Source organism: Dermacentor andersoni, chromosome 1 (assembly GCF_023375885.2).
Source record: "Dermacentor andersoni chromosome 1, qqDerAnde1_hic_scaffold, whole genome shotgun sequence".
In the NCBI taxonomy this organism is placed as follows: Eukaryota; Metazoa; Arthropoda; class Arachnida; order Ixodida; family Ixodidae; genus Dermacentor; species Dermacentor andersoni.
In genome coordinates, this window is record NC_092814.1 from 110,064,717 (window position 1) to 110,088,791 (window position 24,075).

At 47.8% G+C, this 24,075-nt stretch overlaps 2 protein-coding genes across 6 annotated transcripts in view; one reads left to right on the forward strand and one right to left on the reverse strand.

The window, feature by feature from the left end:
• Positions 1-392: 392 nt before the first annotated feature.
• On the forward strand, positions 393-17,154 carry cmpy (crimpy). 2 transcript variants are annotated; one of them, XM_055061890.1, is made up of 3 exons: positions 393-950; positions 3,887-4,004; positions 15,315-17,154. In XM_055061890.1, exons 1-3 carry the CDS (start codon positions 901-903, stop codon positions 15,432-15,434), a joined length of 288 nt encoding a protein of 95 aa, XP_054917865.1. In that variant the 5' UTR covers positions 393-900; the 3' UTR covers positions 15,435-17,154. The 2 variants fall into 2 exon arrangements, with proteins under 2 accessions (XP_054917865.1, XP_050049482.1); XM_050193525.2 differs by having other exon boundaries at positions 3,890-4,004.
• Positions 16,796-24,075, reverse strand: part of LOC126545612 (lon protease homolog 2, peroxisomal-like) — a 101,039-nt gene continuing 93,759 nt past the window's right edge. For all 4 annotated transcript variants that reach the window (XR_008608688.2, XM_055061888.2, XM_050193532.3 and 1 more), the window contains one exon: positions 16,796-17,262. Coding sequence is in view for 1 of the 4 variants with exons in the window: in XM_055061889.2 (XP_054917864.1) it covers positions 17,237-17,262 (26 nt within the window). In the remaining 3 variants the exon portion in view is untranslated. The remainder of the gene's footprint in view (positions 17,263-24,075) is intronic.

Genomic DNA, 24,075 nt, shown 5'->3' on the forward strand with positions numbered 1-24,075 from the left:
GTGTGTGTGTGTGTGTGTGTGTGTGTGTGTGTGTGTGTGTGTGTGTGTGTGTGTGTGTGTGTGTGTGTGTGTGTGTGTGTGTGTGTGTGTGTGTGTGTGTGTGTGTGTGTGTGTGTGTGTGTGTGTGTGTGTGTGTGTGTGTGTGTGTGTGTGTGTGTGTGTGTGTGTGTGTGTGTGTGTGTGTGTGTGTGTGTGTGTGTGTGTGTGTGTGTGTGTGTGTGTGTGTGTGTGTGTGTGTGTGTGTGTGTGTGTGTGTGTGTGTGTGTGTGTGTGTGTGTGTGTGTGTGTGTGTGTGTGTGTGTGTGTGTGTGTGTGTGTGTGTGTGTGTGTGTGTGTGTGTGTGTGTGTGTGTGTGTGTGTGTGTGTGTGTGTGTGTGTGTGTGTGTGTGTGTGTGTGTGTGTGTGTGTGTTGGGGGGGGGGAGGCATAGTTGTTTCCTGCTCGCGCTCACGGTCTCGCGCAGATACATACGTCACAAGTGAGTAGCAGCGTACCGTGTTACGTTTCCTATGTCAGCGGGAGTCAACTGCAACACAACCTCGAAGACATCTGCGCGTCCGGGACAAACCCGGCCTAATCAAGGGCTGCACGTCAGTCAGGCACGTTTCAACGAACGACATGGCGAGGCAAGGGAGTGCTGGTCGCGGTAATCGTGGGGCTTTACTCCTCGGAAAGAAATGCCACTTGCCAGGGAAGAGACCGCGGGTGTAGAGCTCGGTCAGAGTAACCAGCAATGGTGGGGAGGGGCGCGGACATCCCGTGGAGGACGGATATGCCACTTCCTGCTGCAAACAGCCCGCCAAATCTCGATCGCATATAAGAGCCGCGCGGAAACCAGTCGAGCTAATTAGTGTACCGCATCCACACGCTGGCCGCTCTGCGCAGAAGCTTCCACACCATCATGAACACGACCTTGTGCGCCGCTCTGCTCTTCCTCGGCTTCATTGCACTGTGAGTATCCATTTGCACTCTCTATTGTGTTTCGTAGCATGGTAGGCTTCAGTTGGTTGATCTTGGAGCGCAGTGCACGTACGGCGAAGGCACTGAAGGCACGAATTTCCCAGGAAGAACGTGCTCCAATAGTGCGGACCTAACCAGACCGCTGGAGTCCACCGCTGCATAGTCATGTTATAGCCTGACTACAGCTTGCTCTAATTTTCCAGTGAAGCCCACGCCGCTTACTTTTATAGGGCAACAAATGCGGAACCAAGCTGACGAGCTTGCAGATGAGCTGACTGGTACCCTCTCTCAAGTTCTGTCATCGCTGTCCGCGTCTGACAAAACGTTTTATTCTTGCTTCGGATCTCGTCATCTGCAACTGTGCTGATACAGCTCGTATGTCTGTCTGGATAAAAGCGCTCCAAACGTTGCCCGTATTTTGGCGGTTTAAGAATTCAGGCAACGCATGAGTTTTTGCGTTTGCCAGTGGTGTACTCCATAATATTATTTTTCATTTCGCGTAGTTATATAATGAAACAGCAGCTAGGCCTGTTCCAGTGTGGTCTGGCGCGTTTCAGTTCACGCACTCATTCCATTAAAAGGCAGCAAATGCATTCGCCCAACATTTACGCGTTATCGAAATTGCCTTAATTGCCAACGGCTAGCATCAAGCGTGTCAAATCGTTTCCCATCGTGTTTTGTTAAACACACAAATAGCACAGTCGCATACGCATATACACAGTAGAGATACCCACAAGGTTTTGTAAAGGCCTGTGGACCTCAGAAATACCAGCAGCGCTTTCGTGGCGCGTAATGTGGTGCTTTGACGGTCACTTGCTGCCAGATCAAATGTCTGACGAGTCAGCCAGCTCGGGCGCCATAACCTAGTTTTGTCTTTCTACAACCAGAATATACAAACTATAAAACGTCTGTTGGAGAACAGTTCCTCGTATTAAATACTCCACTGTGCCATACGATTTTTGCTGTTCTCGCATTGCTTTGCTCAATGAAATCACGTCAGGCTGCTTATATATACGCCAGATCAGGTGTAAAGTTCAAGGTAGAACTCACTAAGGTCTATGGCACTGACACCAGCTGAAAGTCAGTAAAAATTCGCATGCGCAGTTTTTAACACTGGATTGTTATCTACAAGCACAATCCATATCTACGTGTAATCTCTGAAATATATGGTTTCAGGGGCCTTCCTTGCGAACGTCTATGCTGCTCACGTGACCAAAACAGCCGCAGCCGTAATGCTTCCAATGCCACAGCTCCGAAACGCATGTGGGACTTTGCGCTACCTGCACCGATTACACTCGCGCATTCGTTAATGCGGCAGAGCCATACATACGAACATGTGTGCCCGGCGCATATATCAGTTCACGTGGTTTGATTGATCAAATAGATTCGAGAACAAAAAGCATCTGGCATTATGGCATATTTAATATGAGGAATTGCTCTCCAATGGCAGACTTTTTCGTTTCCTCTGATTGTATAAAGACAAATCCAGTTTATGACATCCGAGCTGGCTGACATGTCAAACATTTTATCTTAGAGCAAGTGACTGTCAATTAGCACCAGTTCACGAATATGGGACTGAAGCAGCGTACAGCAAAAAGGATTTATTTTCAAACCGCGGGACGAATAAAACACACCGCGCACGTTTGCAAAGCAATAGGGAAATCTTGCAGTGAAAAATGGTTACGCATGTGCCATGAAGAATAGATTGAAATATTTCTGCTACCGAGAGCTTTGTCAGAAAGAAGCAATAGACTATATATATATATATATATATATATATATATATATATATATATATATATATATATATATATATATATATATATATATATCCAGCACAACCACTCACTCAGCAGATGAACGTCAGCACTGTTGGGAATCGCGCACACGCACACGCAGGTGACGCCTTTCGTATATCGTGACAGAATCATGGCGTGCCTCGTTCTGTAGGCTTTATTTTTTAATGCGTTAGCATTAGGAGTGTCAAAGTGGAAAAGATATATATATATCACGGCTCCGGGACATCAAAGAGGCGCGACGTAAAGCTAACGCATTTCTTTCGCATTTACCGCTGAATCGCCACTGATTATTATTTTTTTACTCGCTAACGATTTCAGGGAACAAATGCGTAATTTGTGCGATGCATCACACAAGTAGTACCCCCCGTGTCATACAGCTAGTCCGCGTGTCACCGCTAATGTATACTGAGCGCCGCCTTTTCTGCAACACATGCGAACGCGCTCCATGGGCTTCGAAAGTGAGATTATAGTTATTCGTGCTTCCAAGAGCTTTCATACACTGCATATAGTATGCCCCCTACATGAGCTATCATCAGTTAAGCAGTCACACATAGCAGCTTTTAATTGCCCGAGCACGCAACTTTGCAAGCGCTATCTCGGTGCCAGGAAAAGGGCGCAGGGAACGCGGGCATGATGAAAGAAGCGGCGCACGCAAGCCAAATTATTCGCTAACAATGCCACCACAAGTTCAGGCGAACCCTCTGGTTCCTACATGTATCGATAAGTGGACTACGACCGCGAACACACGCTGGACTCTAGCGCATGAGCTGCATCAACGCTGCATGCGAAGGCGGAGCTCCATAGAACCAATGAGCCGCGTTGATCGGCGGCCCCCGTGCGCTTACGGTCATGCTTATCCTGGACTCCCCTTAAAGTCGCTAACACGCGAGTTCGTGCCCACTCTCCTGGCAAACAGCGGGTGTCTCGGCCACTGCACCGCGCCGGCGGTTTCCAAAGAGGCCCAAGCGTGCATCTTATCCTATTCATATGCCAGCTCGCTTTATGCCGCGCAAAGCACAAGCGGATACTCGTAAAGCGCACCCGTGCATCGCTTGGCTTTGCAAAAGACAAGCCGGGCCCGCATGGCTAACCGCGGTGCCTCTCTTTTCGCTTTCGCTCCACAATCAGCAGGGCCGAGTCGATGCCCTCCTGTCCAGACTGCGTCGAGGTCGACTGCTCCGAGGAAGAAGACTGCGCCTACGGAGTCACGAGCGACATGTGCGGCTGCTGCAGGGTCTGCGCCAGCGTGAGTGCACCCTCTTACGTCACCGCGGGAAAGGGAAAAAAAACGACAAAAGATGCACGAGGCGAACACGCGTAAGCGGAGGCCTTACGTACGAAACAGATTCGCAGGCAGGGCTTCAAGTCGTGAGTTTGCTTCACTGCTGTTTTGAAGCCTCTCGCACGTGTCGTGAAAAGGAGGGCGAGCCTGACTTGAGTGGGTTGCGAATTGCCACACTCAAACAATATATTAATTATCCGTATACGGTTTGCTTTCAGAAATTTTCTTGGCATCAATTCACTGTATGTTTGTGTTAACGGAAAGTTTCACGGCGGAAAGAAATATTCAAAATCAAAATGAGTATAAGTCATGAAAGCCCCCGTGTTCGTCTACTAAACTGTACACCCAAGAATTGCGCTGTTCAGCGCGCAGCCATCAAAGTTGCACATTCCTACTGCACCGAACATTCGTCTAGTATATAGTGCGCTTGGTTAAAGCTCTTTATGACATTACAGCTCTAAACAATCACATCATCGGTCGCTCATTTCCGTTGCGAAGAAACCGCGTTGCAGATGCTTGGGAATTACCTCGTTCCCATAATTTCCAGTCAAAATCCCACTTGTTTAGCATGCGGAGGGTGAGCTCCTGTGTGCATTTACCCCCTTAATCAACCTTGAAGCCGGTTACTCGTAAAAGTTGCCGCTACCTCCGTCTTCTTGGTTATTCCAATCTTTCCGTTCCGTATACTCTCATCTGCTGCGATTAATCGCCACAATCTTATCGCTGACCGGCAGACCTCGTCCTCTCCCCCTTCTTTCTTTGTTTACACTCGTAAACAAGCAATCAACAACAATCGGAGCTGAGCTTGGGGATTCGGTTTGTTGATCAGGGCTGTATACAGCGCAACTTGCCGTCTCTCCGACGTTTTCTTATCGCTACGACATTTCGCTTAACAGAGCAATAAATAGGGCTACTTGGTTCACTCCCCGATTTCTTTTTAGGAACGCGCTGATTTAAAAGCACTACACGATGAAGGAAACACGCTTTGTCCGGTCAACCTGCGTTTCTGTCTTGTTTCTTCGTGTAGTGCCTTTAAGTCAGCGCGTTATTAAAAGAAATTTCGATTAACTTTTATGCCATACGTTACATAGAAAACACAGAAGTATACATATTAGGCCTGCTTTAAAGAAAAAAAAAAAAGCCCGTAAACTCGTGGGACCTTGCAAATTCACGAACTGAATTCTAGCGAAGAAGAATTCGACAGAAAAAGAGACATTTCCGTTTCCAGTGGAACATTTCTCCTCAGCGCCTTTGTGCACCCTCCTATCTTCACAGCTTCTGCGCGCCGCTTCGAGGCGCTCTTTCGCTGGCGACGTTGAACGCGCGATCGCTAAAATGAAAGACCCCGAGTTAGCATAGGTTCTCCAGTACATGCGCAAAGTTTCACGGACAGATGAAAGTCTTTTTGCTTATAGGCATAATTATAAAATTGAATAAACTGCTCAAATAGTCGTTTTAAAGGGACACTTTAGAATTTTCTACGGCTCCTCAACGCATTTATAACTTTTACAACATTGAAATTTCTCCAGCATCTTTCCCCTAACGCACACATTACTCCAAAATTTTTCAGCGAAGCTACGTCCGTGCTTCTGTCGCCTGTACGCTGAAAACTCTTTCGGTGCAACCCCATGAGCATGCACGAAAAATATATATATATAGGCGCGCGGTTGGCTGCGCCAGTAGCGACTCGCTGCTCTTCGTCGCAGCCGAGCGCGCGCAGCTGTTTCTCTCCGGCTCCGAAATGGGTAGGCGACGCGTCATACGTACTCCTGGGGAGCAGGCAGCTTTCGATCAGCAATGCCGCGAGCAAACCACGAACGAGCTCGTCAACGCCGTGCCGATGCTGCATCCCGGACACAAGAACAGGCTCGTGCAGCCGAGTGCAAGCAGCAACTGCGTACCGAGGATCCAGCAGCCTACCAAGATGTTTAATGAACCATCGGGATTGACTCAGTGATAAACACCGGGGTCGCACGTTTCAGCTTCGCTGGTTAACCATCTGTACGGAGTGCTTGGGCGGTGATTTTTTAAATCTCTATACGCTTGGTAGTTCCCAAACGTAAACTCCCCGGTAAACGTCAAGAACCCCAATTCGTACAATTTGATCATTTGTAACAGCGCGCCCAAAGCACTTATACAATAGACTTTTTACCAGCATGTTCATCCTATGACACTCTTCATTACTAACAATTTCACCCTATGTCAAATAGATTTTAAACAACGTACTGCTAACTACACCACAAAATTCCAAAGTTCAATTGACAAGACTTTGGTCATTTGCCCTAGCCCCGCCTAATTACACCACAAACTTCTTTGCCGACACACCACGATTAACAAGGGAAATATCCCCTCCGAAATTCATTGGGCCTGGGTGCCCTCGACGCTGAGCGCACGCTTTGGAGCCATTTTGCTGGAGCGTGTTTACGTGCTCCTGCATAAGTGGCCAGCACGTTGCTGAGACGCCAGCTACAAGCGCTCTCTTCAGGCTATGGACGATTGTAGTGATTACACTGTCATAGCCCAGCACCTGCATTTTTGTTGCATAACAAAGCAAGCACAGCACGTGCCATACGCACAAACTGTGAAACGTCGCTGCGCCGGCCGGGTTGAATGGATGGATGTTACGACGTCCCCTTTGGAATGGGGCGGTGGATTGCGCCGCCGAGCTCTTATTTTATTGCCTCATTACGCACTAAAATAACCTATGTAAAAAAGAATAAAAGAAAAAAAAACACGATTAATTCCCATAACCAATGTTTCTGAACCCCTATTGTAAACATTGTTTTTGTACGCTTCCATTGTTTGTCGTTTCCCCACTTTTCTTCCACCAATCTTCCGATCGCCATCGAGTCCTGATTGTACCCCTGATTTCAAACAAACAACCGCATTTCTAAGTGCAAGTCCTAGAACCATTACACCTTTCCACATACCTCGGAGCACTTCATTCCTATTGTATCCCTATAGCGCTCTGTGTTTAATTATGGCTTCATTTCTCTTCCCCTTTACTGTTATCGTTTTTTCCTGTGTTTCCATATATCTATTGCCTTCGATTATCCATATACCAAGGTATTTATATTCTTTTACGCGAGGTATTTCCTGACCCTGTATTGTCACTGTCTGTTCACTGTTTTCACTGAATACCATAACACCTGATTTTCTAACGCTAAATTTCAGACCTAACTTATCGCCTTCCTGTCCACAGATATTAGCCAGACGTTGCATATCACTTTGTTAGCTAGCAACACAATGTCGTCTGCATAAGACAAACGTGGAAGCTGCTGCTCTACTACTGTACCCGCCTGCTTGTATGAGATTAAACCCGATAGTGCTTCCCTCTAGCGCCCTCTCCATCCTCACCGTGCACATCATAAACAGCAGTGGGGATAAAGGGCACCCCTGCCTCAGTTCCTTGTTGATATCAACTTTCTCCTCGCTCCTCATCCCTTCCCATTCAACGCAAATGTTTTTTTTTCTAGGTAAATCTCTCTCAAAAGCTGTAGACAATCGTCGCCTAAGCCTTCCCTTTCCAGAATATCCCACAAAATATTGCGGTCTACGTTGTCATACGCTCCTGTAATGTCTAAAAAGGCCACATATAAGTCTCCTCTCTACTCTTAATATTTCAACACAGTGAACTGAGTAAGAACCAAGAAGTTATCATCCAAACGCCTACCTATTCTGAAGCCATTCTGAAGTACTCCCAAAATGCCATTATCCTCTGCCCATGCTTACAGCTTTAATTGCCTGCATTGCTGACCTGTATATTGCCTATGTAATGGTCAACGGTCTACATGAGTAAATTCCATCTTTCTCCCCCCCTTACCATTATAAATTAAAGTCATTCTACTTTGTCGTCAACTGTCTGATGTTCGTATTTCTTTTAGACTTTTTTCTACTACTTTCAACAGAGCTTCCTTATCTTTTAGTCCTAGTTCATTAATCAGCCTAACGGGAACTTCGCCTAGTCCTGTGGCTGTGTGCTTCGGAATTTTCTCTTTGGCTTTCTTCCAGATGAAATTTGTCAGCACCAGCTCCTTTTCCATCTGGTTCTCTTTCATGCCCCCTTTTTTCTTCAACTACATTATTGCTTTGGAATGATTCGGCTGTTATTGTTCGGATGTAATTCAATGCCACGTCCCCTTCCAGTTTGTTTCCATCTTCGTGTAGGATATGTTGTATTGTTCCAGACTTCCTACCTAATAATTTTGTGGTTCCAAAATATTCTAGGTGCGGCCTTCTTTTTCTCACGTATTTCTGACAACCAACGTTCACTTTCAGCTTTTATCTTTGTTTGCACTAGTATTTGAACCACAGATATTTTCTCCCTGTATATTTCCCATTTTCCGGCTAACTCATCCTGCGGCAACTGCGCTTTTTTTGCCTGCCTGTGCTCTCGGGATGCTTTCTGTCGTTCGGCGATCGCTTGTCGTATCTCTCTGTTCCACCAGCTTTTCGGTTTCTTTTTTCTTTTCCAACGAACATGTTGCTTCTCTTTTCGTATTTCTGTCATTACACTTAGAAGCTCATTATATTCTTATTCTTTACTTGGCCATTTGCCAAGTTCTTCCTGTGCTCTTGTGACTATATTTGTTTTTGTTCAGCGTTCAAATTTGGACTGGCCATTTTGCGCTCCTTGAGCTCTCTTTCCCAACTGCATATCCCATATTCAATATGATGCGTTTATGCTCACTCCCTATGCTGCTATGCCCTTCCTCGTCAATGACCATTTCTCTCACCTTATCATGAGTTCCTTCTGTCATCAGACAGAAGAAAATGCGCGGAGGCGAGCGCCATCTGGTGGTGTTGCAAGAAACCCAGCGGCGCGCGCGAGCAAGACCACAGCAGCAGCGCCCAGAGAGCCGGGAGAAGAGGCAAAGAAAGCTTCGCGTTAACAAGATTTAAGTTACGAGAGGGCGCGAAGTCTGCTATGCACCACTAGCTCAGCGAGCGTTAATGCAATTTCTCCTATTGCATGCAGTACGACGTTCATAAAATGAATATGCCAATCTGTTAACATACGTATTATCCTGTATGTTCAACTAGTGACAACTAAACTTCCATGGGCAATCAGATATGCGCAATATTCACAACTTTCAACTAAGACACGTGCCGCCGGTGACCTTTCTTTCTTTTCTTCTTTGTTTCGTCCGCTCTTTAGAAATCTCTTTTCTATATCGTCATAGCAAAAATGCACGAAAGAGTAAAACACGCACGAGGCGAGACGACGACGACGAACGTGCCAGTAAGCGTCGAAGACCGGCTCCCGCTTCTGAAAATGGTTTCGGTGATTTAATTTGAGCCCAGTGCGACTATTTTAGTACCAACGGACTCTTTAAGTTGTGACGATCCCGTAGACACCCGACTCTTGAAGGTGGGTGGCCTTGTTGCGATATTATCGGCCTTTTCCGTCCAGACCACGCCGCTGCGACGCTAACCCTAGCCGCGCTTGTGTTAGCGCGGCGAAGTGCTGCTGCGGCGCCAGCTTTTCTCGTCAGTGTCTGCAGTGATGGAATGTGAAGTGGAAGGGGAGCTTCTGACTCCCGAGGAATTTTCCAAGGATCCCGGATGGCAAACAGTTGCTGCCAGGCGCTCCGGAGCCAAATCGGCGCCCGTCGAGCGAGTTGGTGCCATTTCTACCGGCGCTAAGCCAAATGACAACGCGACCGCAAAGGGTCGCCGAGACCGCAGCAGCGCTAAAGCCAAAATTATTCGGGGTGGAAGGATGCCTCCGCTGCCCAAAGAAGACGCGAAGATCATCGTCAGGCCGAAGGGAGGTCTGAACATCAGCAAGGTGGGGCCGACAGTTGTGGCCGAGGCCATATGGAACGCAGTCGGTTTCGACCAGGCGAAGCGGGACTCGGACACGATGTGCCCGAATTTCCAACAAAATATCATGGTCATCAGCACCCCCAGCAGAGAGAATGCGACCCTCTACGTCAGGGTCGAGTGCATCGCTGTTGGCGGCCAGCAGCACGAGGTGAACGCGTACGAGGCAGCGCCCAACTCTACGTGCAAAGGCGTGATCCGCGGCATCGCACCAAGTGAAGGCCCGGAGGAGCTCGATCGCAAGATTGTCAACTCAAAGAACCCGCTGGCCTTGGGAGCCAAACGAATCAAGAGCACAGGCACCGTGGTTGTGGTCTTCGACGGCTACAAGGTGCCAAACTACGTGTCGTACGGCGGCACACTTGTCAGGTGTGCATTATATAGGAAGCAAGTGGAGGTGTGCTACGCCTGTGGCCGCCTCGGGCATCGAGCGGACGTTTGCCCCTCGCCGGACGAAACTATGTGCAGGGGATGCGGCATCGCCAACCCGGACGAACAACACAAGTGCGACCCCAAATGCAGGCTGTGCGGAGGCCGACACTTCACCGCTGCCAAGGAGTGCAAGCAGAGGTACCAGACGCCGTACCTCGTCAGACGCAGGCGCCGGGACCGATCCCGAGCCAACAGAAGCAAGTCTCCGGCCCTCGCCATGGGCGAGCGACAACTCCCGGCCGCCGCCGGTCACTCCGCGACTCGCGGGAGCTCTAGATCCAGGAGCCCCTCTCCACCTTCCGGACGCCGTTCCAGGTCCAGGGGCAGATCCCGGTCCAGGGGCAGATCCCGGTCCAGGGGCAGATCCGGAAGCCGCTCCAGGAGCCGCTCTGTCTCATGGGCCCGGTATGGGTCCAGTGCCGGCCAGCAGAGGAAGAGAAAGTCGACGCTATCGTGGGCAGATATGGTTGCTGGTGGCGCCCATGCGAGATCCACCCGGGGCCCACGCGACCCGCTTCCAGAGCAATCCAGGGAGGCAGAGGTAGCGCGCCTTATGAAGGAAAACGCGGACTTAAAAGAAATGATCAGAAAGATGGCTAGCGAAATGATAGAGATTAAGAAATTAGTAATCAGTCAGAGTGTTACATCCAACGCGTCGGCGCCGACCGCCACAGAAGCACCAGTTCCGGCCTGCGACTCGGCTGGCGCCGCCAAGCGTAGGGCAGTTTCCAGTAAGGACGATTCAGATTCGCAAACTTATGAGATCAAAGGCATGCTGGCCACGCTCACTAAGAGCGCGCAGCAGTTACAACAAGGCTTAGCACAGGTGCAAGTCGCCCTAGGAGGCCCGAGGAGAGGCCTAGGCGCGCTGGCCGATCGCATGGACGCCCTCGAGCGTCTGGTGATTCCGAATAATACGGCCGTAACTCCGATGCAGGTCGTTGTTCCGAACGCGTCGGGGACTCAAATCAGGGCTACGAGCACATCGGCACGTCAGAGTGGGGGGAACTTCTTGCGTGCACCTCTGCTTACAGCGGGTACCCCGGACAATTTATCTAATCATGGATAGTGCCAAAGAGGAGTCCAAAATTTGGCAGTGGAACTGCAGGGGGTACTCCAATAAGAGGGCTCCTTTGCAGCAATATTTAAGGTCGCTACGTAACAAACCACAAGTAATAGCATTACAGGAAACCCTCGTCTCTGCCGCATCCCTCTCTGGTTATCGTGCCGTCTCCGTGCAGGCTGAAGGTCGGGGAGTGTGCACGTTAGTTGACAGGAGGCTTACACACTTGTCTCACGACCTGAAGCTGGCGAGTTGCAAGGTCGAATACGTCATGGCGGAGGTTCTGCTCAATACGAGACAACGCAACCAGCGGAGAAACAGCGTGTTCATACTAAACATCTACAGCAATCCTAGGGACTCGCAACAGCAGTTCAAAACGATACTCAAGAAGTCCGTCGACCTGGCCGGCACCCATCCCTTGGTCGTCGTCGGAGATTTCAACGCACCGTACGGCGTGTGGGGCTACGTCTACGACACGAGCAAGGGTCGGGGTTTGTGGCAGAACGCCAACGAAATGGACCTCACGCTCATCACGGACAAGGCGTTCCCCACCCGAATCGGCAACTCGGTTAGCCGGCACACCACCCCCGATCTGGCGTTCGTGAAGAACGTCGAGGGAGCCGAGTGGAGCAACACCGCAATAAATTTTGGTAGCGACCATTATGTGCTCGAGACCCGCTTCGAAGTCACCCGAAGTAAATCCAGACAATTCACTGTCACGGACTGGGACCTTTTTCGCAAGCTCCGCGGCAACGACAGCGCACCCGTCCCAAAAGACCTGGAAGATTGGTGCGAGCGAATCAAGAGTGACGCCGAGTCATCCACTAAGAAGATCGTCAGCGACCTGGAGGTAGAAAAGATGGACAGTAGGCTGGCCCATCTGATCGAGGCCAAGCAGGCGCTGCTTTTGAGATGGAAGGGACAAAGGTTTAACCGAAGACTGAGGAAAAAGATCTCCGAACTTAACAAGGCCATCGAAGATCACTGTCGGACCCTCGGCAAGCAGCAATGGGACGAGGTCTGTGACTCGATCGACGGGCAGATGCGTAACGGCAAGTCCTGGGGCATGCTTAAACATCTTCTCGACGAGGGCAGCACCAGATCCAGTCAGAGACACACGCTCGCCAGAGCCTTTCACGAAGCTACCATATCCTGTTCCGGGGACGAGCTGGTTGCCAAGCTCATGGAGAAATACCTTCCCATAAAGCATAGCGACGAGGAAGACCGGTTTCCCGACTACCTCGGACCAGCCCGTCCGGAATTGGACGAAGACTTCACCGTGGGGGAAATTAGGCAAGCCATTTTCGCGCTCAAGGGGAAGTGTGCGCCAGGTGCCGACAGAATCACCAACAAGATGCTGCGGAACCTTGACGACGGTTCGATCGCATACCTCACCGAGAAGATCAACGAGACGTGGAAAAACGGCAGCGTCCCAGAGCAATGGAAGAGCGCCAACGTCGTCCTGATCCCCAAAACCGGCAAGGCTCCGAACGTGGACAACCTCCGACCGATCTCTCTCACCTCCTGCGTTGGGAAAGTGGCGGAGCACGTCGTCCTCAACAGACTAAACAGATATCTCGAAGAGAACATCTATACTTACAACATGATTGGCTTTCGTGCCGGCCTCTCGTCGCAGGACGCCATGAAGATGATCAAACATCAAATCATCGATGGCAGTACCAGAGACACCAGGGCCCTGCTCGGACTCGACCTCGAGAAAGCGTTTGACAACGTTCTCCACGAATACATTCTGGCCTCCGTGGCAGACCTCAAGCTGGGCCCCAGACTATATAACTACGTCCGTTCGTTCCTGACGGGGAGGAAAGCGAGGCTGCGGATCGGCGACTTCGTCTCCGACGAGGTGCTCCTGGGCGCACGGGGCACGCCGCAAGGCTCGGTCATTTCGCCTGCTCTCTTCAACATTTGCATGATCGGCCTCTCGAGGAATCTGGCCCAAGTTGAAGGAATCAAACACACCATCTACGCAGACGACATCACCATCTGGTGCACCGGCGGTAGCGAAGGGCAAGTGGAAAGCGCCATGCAAGAGGCGGTAGACGTCACAGAGCAGTACCTGCTACCCACCGGACTCAGATGTTCCCCGACCAAATCTGAGCTTCTCCTTTATAGAAAAGAAAAAGGCCGCAGACCCAAGGGCTGGAAACCGGTCTCAGAAAGTGACATTCACCTGTTCACTCGGAGCGGTGACCCGATACCCAGGGTCGACACCATCAGAGTCCTGGGTATGTTCATAGAATCACGCGGCGGCAACGGCACTGCGTTACGCAAGATAATTGCGAAAACCGACAATGCTTTTCGCCTCGTCCGAAGGGTCACGAACAGACATCGTGGCCTCAAGGAGGACAACCTGCTTCGGCTCATCAACGCCTTTGTGCTGTGTCACTTTACCTACACGGTGGCCATGCACAACTGGCTCAGAGCCGAGCGGGAAAAGCTTAATGCCCTCATTAGAAAATTCTTCAAGAGAGCCCTCGGGCTGCCCGTCAGAACGCATACAGAGGACCTCCTTCGGCTCGGCATACACAACACCATGGAGGAGATGGCCGAGGCTCAGGAACGGGCCCAGCTAACTCGGCTGTCCACCACGCCAGCCGGCAGGCGTATCCTCGAGGAGATCGGACTCGCACCAACCAAGAACTTGGCTGAAGACACCCAAATCCCCAGAGAAATAGGGGAGAAGATCGTGGTCGCCCCTTTGCCCCGCAACGTTCATCCCGTTCACAACGCAGGTCGTCGCAAGGCAAGAGCACTTAATATACTAAAGCAAATAAACAAAGACAAAATCACAGCAAGCTTCGTGGACGCAGCTGCATACCGAGACGGCAAGGCTTTTGCGGTTTCCGTCATTGACACGCTGGGCAAAGTCATCAACTGTGCTTCCGTCCGGACGACGAACCCAGAGGTGGCCGAGCAAGTGGCCATTGCACTCGCCATGCAAGACGGTCGGAGAGACAGGGTGTATAGCGATTCGAAAGCCGCCATCAGGGCATTCCAGAAAGGCCGGGTAGCCCGGCAGGTAGTTCACATTCTGAAAGGCGCCAAACAGGGCAACACCTCCATGCACTCGATCCTTTGGTTCCCTGCACATGTCGGGGCGATTGAGGGGGTTCCTCTGAACCTCAACGAGTCTGCCCACGAGGCTGCGCGTGGCTTTACCGACCGCGCTGCCCTCGGATCGGGCGACTCTCTCCCCGGACACAGAGACGCTCCTCTCACACACAACGAAATCACGAAATTCTTTTACTTAGAGAGAAGGGTTTTCCCCCCGCCTCACTCCAAGCTAAGCAGGCCGCAAGCGGTCACACTAAGACTTCTACAAACGAACTCGTACCCAAATCCGGCGTCCCTTAATAGCATATATCCAGAGATTTATCCAAATTGTTCTTGCGTGGCCTGTGGTGAGGTAGCTACGTTGCCTCATATGCTCTGGGAGTGCGGGTCGCTGGGCCCGACGTTCACCAAGGAAGAGTGGGACGCGCTCCTGCGAAGTCCTGTCTTTGAGGATCAAATCCTGGCCGTCCAGCGCGCCCGCGATCGGGCCGGCAGACTAGATCTGTCAGTCCCGTCGTGGGATTAGCCGGGTGCGCGTTTTATCGCGCTTTGCTGGACCAAATAAAAGTTTATTCACTCACTCACTCACTAAAACACGCACGACGTGTGTATATATATATATATATATATATATATATATATATATATATATATATATATATATATATATATATATATATGGCTGTGGACTGTGGAAATCACCCTGGCCCCGGTAGTAAAATGACGAAAAAGAGTACGACGTACGTTGAATAAGCACAGTACATTTGACTGACGCTTCGGCTGGTGGACCAGCCTTTGTCAAAGGCTGGTCCACCAGACTTTATATATATATAAAGCCGAGAGCAATCTAAATATTCTTTTTCTTTCGATTAATAATTTAGGGACCTGGCGAAGAGTGCGGTGGCTACTGGAATCACGGAGGTACCTGCGCCGAAGGACTCACCTGCAAACCCAACCTGATGTTTCCCCAACTACCCGGACAGTGCGTGTACAATAAGTGAACACCCAAGTCATGCCGAACGCAGCGACGAGATTCCAGCACGCGCAAGACACAGTGCGGTGGACATTGTTTGTACTGTTACATGTGACAAAGACGACATTGCATGACGTTACGCCACCACATTGCATTCCTCAAGACGCAAAATGAAGTATAGTTGCTGTAGGGATTTGTATGCGGTTGTTCGCCATTCGGACACTTTTCTGACAGTACAGCCAAGGCAAATAATTCCACAATACGTTCTGCTTTACCGAAACAGAGGGGAAGAAAACCACAGTTCATCAACCATACGCGATATATTCATGCTTTACACCAACAGTCGTCACGGGAAGAGGTCGTTTTATGCACATGGCAGCGCAACAAATTTCTGCTCTGTGAGCATTATACACGTGTTTAACTTCGTTTGCACTTACTCTAAACAGTACCTTGCACGCTAGTTTGACACCTTTGCCCTTAAACAGTATTTTGCATGCTAGTGCGACTTTGACAGCACATTAACACCTTCCCGCCTATGTATGGTTCAGCGTTGATTGCAGTTACAGGACCAATTACACAGCCTGCCGCGTAAGTTTTCGGGATGGTGAAGCTGCGAACAGCTGAAATTGCTCGCATTCTATGAGCCTGCAGGCAGAAATTGAGGCGCACAATCTTCCCCAATGTTTGCGTCGTGCATTTTTCTACTTAATTTTTACCTTTATCTTTCTACTTCTCTGTGCAGGCCGCAGAGTTTCATTTTCTTAAGTTTTCTTTTTGGCTACGATGATCAGAAAACCTTCTAGACCAGTGCTGTCAAATATTCAAACCTTGACATGAGGCAGCTTTAAAGTTCTGATGGCGATTAGAGGCCCCAGCCCACTCAAGCACGTCGACATAAGCTCGGAAAATACGCACACGACGCCAATAAAAAATTTAGCAAATTTCATGCGGTCTATCAGCCATTGTCATAACGAAGCCGTGACAAAGACTCATAACAGCGGCTGCGCTAGTAATCGGCTCGCTGTACGCGCTACGTATGAATTTGGCGTCAGGTGGGGGCTGCCGCCATCTTAGTTGAGGTCAACGAATGCATAACGCCCTGGTGCAATGCGAAATGCTGTCTGCAGATTGGCTGTACGTAGCACACGTTCGCAATCTTTCTGTATGACAGCCCCAAGATGGGGGCACCCAGAGCTCTAAACCTAAAACGGTCTGTTGCTGCACTCGGCGTTACAATTTTTCGTGGCGATCGCGCTAAGTTATGATGATCCGTTCAAGGTCAACCATTTTAAGATTTTTTTTTTTTTCGAATGGCAATGACTTGCAACGTGGTATGACAAAAGCCCGCGCGCTAAGTCAATGCTAAAACAGAGTGAAACACAACAGCAATCATGTTTCATACTTAATTTATTGCACATCGTTTCAGCCCATCATAATTTAAGGCTTATTTATGTGTAAATATACAATTACTTGCCTGAGAATGACAGATGTACGCCAGACAATGACACATTATCACTAGAATTATTTCACAGTTCAGTTCAAAAGCACAGGACGCGGCCGAGCTTGCAAAAAGCAATAGAGTTTTTCCATGCTACTAGTTATACTGTGCGCTTCAGTTGGGGCATTGGGTATACATATTGGCCCAGTTGCGCATGCTAACTCTCTTATGTACTTTTCTATGAATATATGTATGTAACCTTACATATGTAAGTGTGGCCTGAACTTGAATAAAGCCCTGAATAAGTTAACACCTGTGTAGCTCAGTACTTGCAATGGTCCATCCACGAGAGGTGGAAGACAAGCCCGTGGGATGAATACTGCCACCTGCGATCAGAGCACAATGCCTCGACGACCAACTGCAACGAACATATGGACAGAGTAAAAGGCTTAGTTTCAGATAGTGCAGATGTATAGCAACCTAAGCGCGAAATTTCACACTTGAAATACGGGCGGATGCGGTGCGAAAACGTAGCGGAAATATACGTTTTTGATACCGAAACTTATAGAAATCGCCGCCATTGTCATCCGCCGAAAGTGACGCATAGCGAGCGCGGGGCTCCTACAATTACCGGAACTGCAGGTTTGCCAAGATTGATTCAGCAGCATACCTTAGCGAAAGTGAAGTTCCGTTGCAGTTTGCCTTTAAAAGGGGCCCTGAAATAATGTTTGAACATAGTAAGAAAACGTTGCCGATCTGTCGTAGAAGCTGCTGTGAATATGTGAGCCAAATATTACTGTATTGTATGCAGCAGGCAATTTACAATCTCGTGCCAAAAATGGCGAAAAATTGCTTGCTCTTGCTTCTACAATGCCGCCATGCAGCGCCATCGAAAGCAGTTGGCCGACCAATGCTATTGGCTGATTTTGCGATCGCGGGAGATTATCAATAATACATAACTGCTAATTCTGAGTTGAATAAATGAAAAATTTACATGTCTGCGATCACAGAAACACAGAAAAACCATTTCACCTCTGTGCATTGCGTGTGGCCTCCGAAATGGCAGCGGCAGGCTACGTCAACGTTACTGGTCTAGTAACGTTGAACTGCGTATCATAGTCTACCGCGGCCACCACGGGGAGACGCGAGACTAAACTTTTGGCCAGGGCTTTGCTCTCTTGGTTTCTCCGTTGTGTAGCTTCCAGCATGCTAGCGGAGACCTAAAGAGAGGAAGCCCGGTATTGGTGCGATAACGTCACTTATAGTTGAAGGATTCGAACAATTTTTGTGGCATGAGATTTGTGAGATGACATCCTGTAATGGCGAGGCCATTCTATGATTAGTTAGAACAAAGTGTTTCGGGGCCCCTTTAAGGCACTAGGTCAGGAGGCTGACTGATGTTTAATATGTCAAATCTCCTTGCTTGCATCCCTTTAAAACACTGTTCGGTGATATTACAGTTTGCTCCTTCAACATCTGGTGCATGCTGTTGATGTTTTGTTACTATCATTGGGATGGTGCATCAGATACCATCACCTTACAGTTGTTTCTCATTTACAAGCTCCTCGGTGGACCGGACACACAGTTCTGAATAGTATTACATCTATCAAATTATGTAAACAAGCCTCCTTTTTTTTTTATCCAGACGGAATACACAATACAACACTTTGTTTTGAAATAAGAAAATATTCAGTAATTTATTCGCATTAGAAGGTTGCTTCTCTCAATATCTGTACTGAATTCGGCTTGGAAGTATTGATTTTCAAACACACTTAAGTCTCATAATGCATGCCATTGAGATCCCAATCAGCCGGCACAACCCAGAGAAGTAAGTGAACATGCAGCTTTCAGCAAGATAATGATGTAATGCCTTACAAGTATCACTTAGCATATGCAGAAAACTTAAGATACCAAAATAGGCAGCTACTAGTGCTACAAGAAAGGAGGGGATGAGTAAACAAGCATCATCTTGACATTTATGGAAGAGGACACATTTAAACATATTTAATACTTTCTTGCATTCCCACACAGCCATCATTACAAGTATTACACGAAAACCTGCACACAGCAAATAGAACATGTTCTGTGTTACTGTGGGGTTCAAAGTACTGAAGCTGCTCAGTGGGCTATGAGGGATGCTGTAGTAGAGGGATCAGGATAATTTTGACCACATGAGGTTCTTTAACGAGTATCGAAAAAAAAATTTTAGACTTATTATTATTATTATATATATATATATTTTTTTTGCATTCAGTCTCCATAACAATGTGGCCAGAAATCGAACCTGTAGCCTCGTGCTTAGCAGCACAACGCCATAGCCACTGAGCCAACACATGTGACACTTCTTTATATCCATAAATTTGTAGGCATGCATTATTATTCCAGCTGGCATATATACATTAAAAAAAGAAAATCTGCAAGTAAAGCAGTCGCAAGTTCAACAGTCGGTGCTATTCATTACTGTTAAGCCAAGACATTGCACTTTGCCATGTTGCGGCACTTTCTACAGGGTGAACATTGAAGACCATGTCTGGTAACCAAAGCACAATTCACTCTGCAGGTCAGTATGCTCTTGAACAGAGCCATTTCTGTTATTTTCCCAGGAAAAACATGTTTCATGGTATCAGCTTCAAATCATGTAACACAAACATCACTGGCACCCATGGCAGGCTACAATAAACACCATGTAAATTTGTAAAAGGTCGGTAAAAATAAAATGGACACCCATGCAAAATAAAGCTTTAAAGAGGCCCTGCAACACTTTTTAACAAAACTATGAAATGCTTTTCACTTTAGAGGGCATCACTTCATGAAGACACTTTAGCAAGAAGTATTTGAATGCACTGCGTATGAGCAGCGTTAATCGTAACCTAAGATTACCCTTCAACCCCTTTGCGATGCTCTTGCTCCTTGTTCCACACTGGACATTGGGCAGGCTACAGAAGAATAGGGTGTTGCCCATAACCCTCCGCCCACTATACATTGACGCAATGTTGCATTTTTTATTCTACACTGATAACGTGATGGCCACTGCTACTGGTTATGGAGCACATTACTTCCTGTACGCCAATGTTCTAACTTTCCTAATAATAGTTATATATTTTATACACTCGTGCATGAAGCAGTAATACAGAGATAATACTAAAATTTTCTGCTGTAACATACTGAGCAGCTAGTGGAAGCAGCAGCTTTCAGTAGCACATACTGTTGCTTCAAAACCCTGCCTTTTATATGAATGCAATTTTTTTAATGCAAGCATGAACACTGTTCTGTGTACGTTACAGGCCATGGACTAGTCTGGCTTCCGGCTGTGTGCTTCAACAAGCACTGATGCTAGCATCTCTTACATTATTAAATATCTTCCCTCTTTCTGACAAAGCCCAAGCAGCTGGTGTCATGGCAGGGATGGATCTAAGGCCCAGTGAAGGAACGGGCGGCAGAAACTTTTAAAGCGAACCCTCCCAGACTTTTCTGACCATGGCTGCCGGGTGCTGCGGCTGTCATGTCGAATAGCTTGCACTAAAAACAAAAATCATTACATGCCCAATGGTGAAATTGAACCTAAGTCCCCCAGCAGAGCAGCCAGATGCTCAGACCATTGGGCCGCAATCGCATGTATACTTCTACCATGCCACTGCCAATTATCTCTTTGAGATGATCGCCACGTCTCATGTTGCATAGCACGGGTGCGTGAGAGCACATGTGCACATGCCAGTTTCCTTTAGGCCAAGGACATATGATTAAATTAGCTAATTTATAGCATTTTAGTGACCACTTCACATAGATACTAAGATGTGCATTGAATATGCTTTTCTTTTTTCACTTCACTGAGCGCACCACTTTACATGTTAACTGTCACATTACGCAAGTGATTTTTAAAATGTGATAGCAATTTGATGCCTAGCATCCCTCCCCCCTTTACTTTTCTGAATCTTGCTTGTTATCTGGCCTTGAAACCATACGAATGTTTAAGCAGCAATGCCTGGCCCCTTCCATGGTAGTCACCTCCCGCTCTAAGTAGTGATAGCCGTCGAGTAAGGGCACTTTGCACCTGGCCACCAGAAAGTTCACCACACTTGTTGGAACTGCGGGAGCTGAGCTTTGGCATGCCGAAGGGCTGCGTGCCTAGCATGCTTCAAGGCTTGTTTTCATAGCGCAAAGAAAAACGAATAGAATAGTGCCACAAACAAACAATGGTGCAATAGCATTTCTTTGCCTACCCCTTCCCATTTTACTGAATCTGGCTAGCTATCTGACCTCAGAAGTTGTACCAATGTAAAATAATGATTGCCAATGTAAGAAAATTGTGGAATGCGAAGATTCACGTTTGGGTCTACGTTTCACATCATACCAGAGATGTTCTTGCTCAGTGTAGCGCCTTCTTCACCTTTCCAACTCTTCTTGGGTGAGGATGAATTTGAGGTGCACATTATACGCGCCGTGCATGCCGACGGACGCGCCACTGGTGGCGGCCTTACGCAGAACACGCGGGAGAGGAGCCCGGCGTGCGCCGTAGTTTGTTGTGTCGTTGATCGTGCTTCTCTGTCTTATTCACGTTTTCAGAGCAAGATAGGCAACACCATTAGCACGTGTGGGGTGGCCAAAGCTTCAGGGAATGTAGAAGAAGAATTGTTGCAGGGTGGGGGGCTCAAATGCCGGTGAAAACGTGCCGGCGATACGGTTCTAATCATTTCCGGCAAATCCTCATCAGCGGGAGCAACGGTAGCAAAAATGGATCGTCACTTCGAAGGGAAATTTCTTGTTCTCATTCTTTCCTTTGTCTTGTCGGTGTTTTTTTCCACTCGAGCATAGTTAGACGCGTGAGCAACGAAGTTCGTCTGCAGTGCAGCATGAGGTTTAAAGGCATTTCGCTAAAGTTCAGAATGCTGTTTGCCACTTATATTGTTTTCCGCTTCTTTAACGCGTTGCGCTAGCTAGGCAGCACGACTGCACGAGCGCATTGCGTTGTATGTTAATGCTACTGAAGTTTGCAAGAACTGAAATTGTTGGTTTCATGTGGCGCGGTAAATCCTCGCACCAGCTGTCACGCACTTTATGTTTTTACATCTATTTTATGCGTGGCTTCGCATATGTTTAACTGTTGCTAGTTGCTCCATGCATAACTCTTGTCGATTCTTTTGAGCTGCGAAGTTTTCACCCAGCCTTGTTTGTAAAGGGTATAAATCACGCTGTCTCTTATCGGAATGATACCAAGGAAGTGCTTCTTTAACAGCTTTATTCTTTTCGCCCGAGGGCATCTTAGATATCGTTTGCGTTTTTGGAAATGTGTTTAGAAAATAGGTAGTTCAGGGCAAGAATTGCTAATAGCTGCTGCATATGATATTTTTGTTCCATTTCTCGCTGAAAAGTTAGCGTCCCGTTTGGGAAGTCATCACACCTCGATGCTGCCTGAGCAAACTTAACACGCCGAGCGATTTGTTTGTTTCAAAACGTAGTCCCTTCTTGCATGTGAGTTTTGTACTCAACTGAATTTTTTCTTATACTTACGCTGCAGACGACTAAACTGGGCCTTGCCGCCAGCGCTCATCTACTTTGACTGGCGCTGCTCTGCCTTTAAATATATCATGTGGCACCTCTCTCTAGTAATATAAAAAAGTACTGAATAGTTAGTCAGTCTTTAGCTTTGTACGTTTCCAAGCAGCTCCCTTGGGGAATTTAAAATCGCACAAGCTGCACTAGGAACGGTAGTTCATCGGCGTATGCAGCGGAATTGCATCGGCGGTACAGCACTAACACGCGCTTTTATTAACCCGTGTGTTTGGCGACTTCATTGGCTAGTATACGCGTTTCCATCAATAAATTGGCAATTACTCTTCTTGAGGCGACTTCAACTGCACTTATTCGGCGATGTCACATGTATTCATCGGCAGAAAAATCACAACGGCATATGCAGAGATTGCACCGTGGATTTGTTTTATATAAGTCTGCACTAACGACGGGTGCTTATTATTCAGGTACAGAAACAGCATTGCAGCAAGGGTAGAATAAAAAAAAACAGAGAGATCGCATCACTTAACAAAATTTATCGGCTAGTGAACATGAGCTCCACGTCATGTAAATGGGGTTCATGGCGTTTGTCTGCGGGACGCACCTTGCACGTATGTGGACCATGTTGTCCCAAACACCGGTAACATCGTGTTCATACCCACTCGCACAGAGGTCAGCATCTTCCCTACAGCTGTCACCGCAGAAGTAGCAGCCTGGCACCCGAACAAAGGAGAAATCGCAGCCGCGAACTTCAGCCATCCTTGCTGCAAAGGGTTGTCTGCTACTGCTCCCGCGTGTACTGTTGGAAGCGTCCGCTAGGTGGCTTTCAGTGGCGCCTCTATAGGCAGTGCATGAGGCGTATAGCACTTATTAAAACAAACTTAAAAACCTTACACAACTTGTTTTTTGTATATATAACCAATAAAGGGGTGGCAAAGTGAACATCAAGGAGAATGGCAAAGCTTTTAGAACACTGAGTGGTGGTGAAACTCCGCTTTTCCACAACTACTTTTTCCTACTCTGGCGGGTTTCTCCAGCTGAAAAAGATTGCCCTCCACCTCACCTGCCATTGCCGCCGGAGCAGGCAGCAGCAATGGGAGAGGAAGAGGGCTGTCGCAAGCGCTAAAGTGTTGCCCTCTCCCTGAGACAGGATACCACGTCCAAGAAAACATGCACACTAGCCAAGGAAAGCTGTTCCCTTTTAAAAAATTCTCGCCAATAGTAAGGCTTGTACTAAGAACGCCCACAGCTGTGATACAGGCACTCAACCACTACTCCACAACCAGACTGTATTGCCTGCAAAATATTTGCGTTGCAACCTAACTCTACTAGCTCACAAAATGGTTTTAATGGGTCCCATTAAGGTAGCATCACAACATATGAAACACATTATTCCATTATGTAAATTAACCTTCCGGCTTTATAACCACTACAAGGACTCAAGGTGTAATTGATCATGTAAACTTGCAAGAGATACACAAAATTTGAAATCAGGAAGATATATGTAGTACTTTAGCACACACTGTCCTGTGCTCACTGTCATGCACAGTGAATAATCTACGGAGCCCCAGAATTGCTCTAAACATCACAGATCAAGCTACAATACGCATACATACAAACTTATGAATCACACCAAAATTCAATGCATTGTAATGCTCGAATGCGATCACATTCTCCTAGATAGATAGATATCAGAGATGAATTATGCAACAATTCTTGTGCA